The sequence below is a fragment of the Sphaeroforma arctica genome (assembly GCF_001186125.1).
Source record: "Sphaeroforma arctica JP610 unplaced genomic scaffold supercont1.5190, whole genome shotgun sequence".
NCBI lineage: Eukaryota > Ichthyosporea > Ichthyophonida > Sphaeroforma > Sphaeroforma arctica.
The window spans coordinates 1-1,784 of NW_014035368.1; the positions used below are offsets into that span (position 1 = coordinate 1).

At 41.5% G+C, this 1,784-nt stretch overlaps 1 protein-coding gene across 1 annotated transcript; it reads right to left on the minus strand.

Annotated features, from left to right (window-relative positions):
- Nucleotides 1-619: 619 nt before the first annotated feature.
- Nucleotides 620-1,365, minus strand: SARC_14853 (hypothetical protein; the record flags this gene model as incomplete). The annotated part of the gene is made up of 2 exons (XM_014291016.1): nt 620-701; nt 1,245-1,365. Coding segments are annotated over 2 exons (172 nt in total), but the record flags the coding sequence as incomplete, so codon positions are not given.
- Between the last annotated feature and the right edge of the window lie 419 nt (nt 1,366-1,784).

Consider the following 1,784-nt stretch of genomic DNA (forward strand, 5'->3'; position numbering starts at 1 on the left):
TGGGACTGGTACAAGGTCTATAGGGAATAGCAAGGGACTGGTATTGGGTCTATATTGAATAAAAAGTACTGGTACTGGATCTTTAGGGAATAAAAAGGTACTGTTAGTGGGTCTTTTTGAATAAAAAGAACTGGTACTGGGTCTATAGAGAATAAAAAGGGACTGGCAGAGAGTATATGTCGAATAAAAAGGCTGGGTCTATAGAGAATAAGGAGGGACTGGTAGTGGTTCTATATTGAACAAAAATGACTGTTACTAGGTCTATATTAAATAAAAAGGGACTGGTAGTGGGTCTATATTGAATAAAAAAGATTAGTACTAGGTCTACAGAGAATAAAAAGACACTGGTAGTGGGTCTATATTGAATAATAAGGACTGGTACTGGGTCTATAGAGAATAAAAAAGGATCGAAAGTAGGTCTATTCTGAATAAAAAGGACTGGTACTGGGTCTATAGAGAATAAAAAGTGACTGGTAGTGGGTCGATATTGATTGAAAAGGACTGGTACTGGGTCTATAGAGAATCAAAAGGCACTGGTATTGAAAAAAAAAGGACTGGTACTACGACAATGCGCGGAGAGTGTGCTCAAGAAGAGGTGAAGTGCATATCTGTTTTGGACCTGTTTTTATCTGTACTAATTTCAATGTTTACTATGGAGCCGCTTCTAGTACATCTGAGGTCGACGGGTGCAGCAAGTCATTCTGTATGGAACGGTGCGAGAGAGATACGGGAATAGATTAGCCGAATTCGGACCAGAATTTGGTAATGATTTGGATTATTGAGCAATCATAGAAGAAAGCAGAGCTTGCTCAAACCTGCATGGGATGTAGGAAATGTGGTTTATTCTCATTTTAGATAAACACGAATGCACCCGATATTGAACTACGATATCATGTGTTAGATAGGGAGCAGACCATTCTTACTACTGGACCGCATATACTACTATGAGCAAAACTAAACCACTCGTGTGTGCACAACAGTGAACCCAGTAACCACATGTGTCTACGCTCCCCCAGACCGCCCACCGAGTGCAAACAAATGTATGTAGTTGTATACATACACACACATATACACCCATGCCATGTGGTACGTGATGTTGCATGTGGGCCACATGGCATACCCACCTTCCACAACATATATAGCCGCGTTTGCATGCAACGGTCTGTACACAGCAGTTTGAAGAAGTCAGTCAAGAGTGAGCTTAAAAGTATAAATGTATATTGAAAGTCATATGTATCACCTACCGTATTTAGCAACGCGTGGCCAGTTTGTATTTGCTTGAAATGTGCCAAAAGACGGTCGAAGCGGATGTTGACTCCTTCCAGATTGTTTATTGAGTGGCAGCCGTCATCAGGGCTTTTCACACTGCGGTAGCAATATCATACAAGTGTTTAATAGATCAGTTAACCCCAGGCTACGATGTAATGTGTGGTATATCGTCTATTACATATGTCATACAAGTGTCCAATAGATCAGTTGCCTATCACGTAACCCTAGGCTACGATGTGATGTGTCGTATGCAGCCTGCTTGTTCCTAGACATCTACCAGCATACAAAGTGCGTCCCCGAACGAATTTGTACGTCACGCTTACGTCAGGTTGTGCCTTTGACGCGACGAAAGCCCGTTAAGAAAACAAACAATGATCGCACAGCTACCTTGGTGCTGTACTGAACACACGTATAAGTTACTGGAATCAACGTACCATCACGATATATCCGTTTGTGCTTATGCAAAACGTTGTCTAGTATTTCATAGCACTCCACACTCTGTGAACTACACGCAA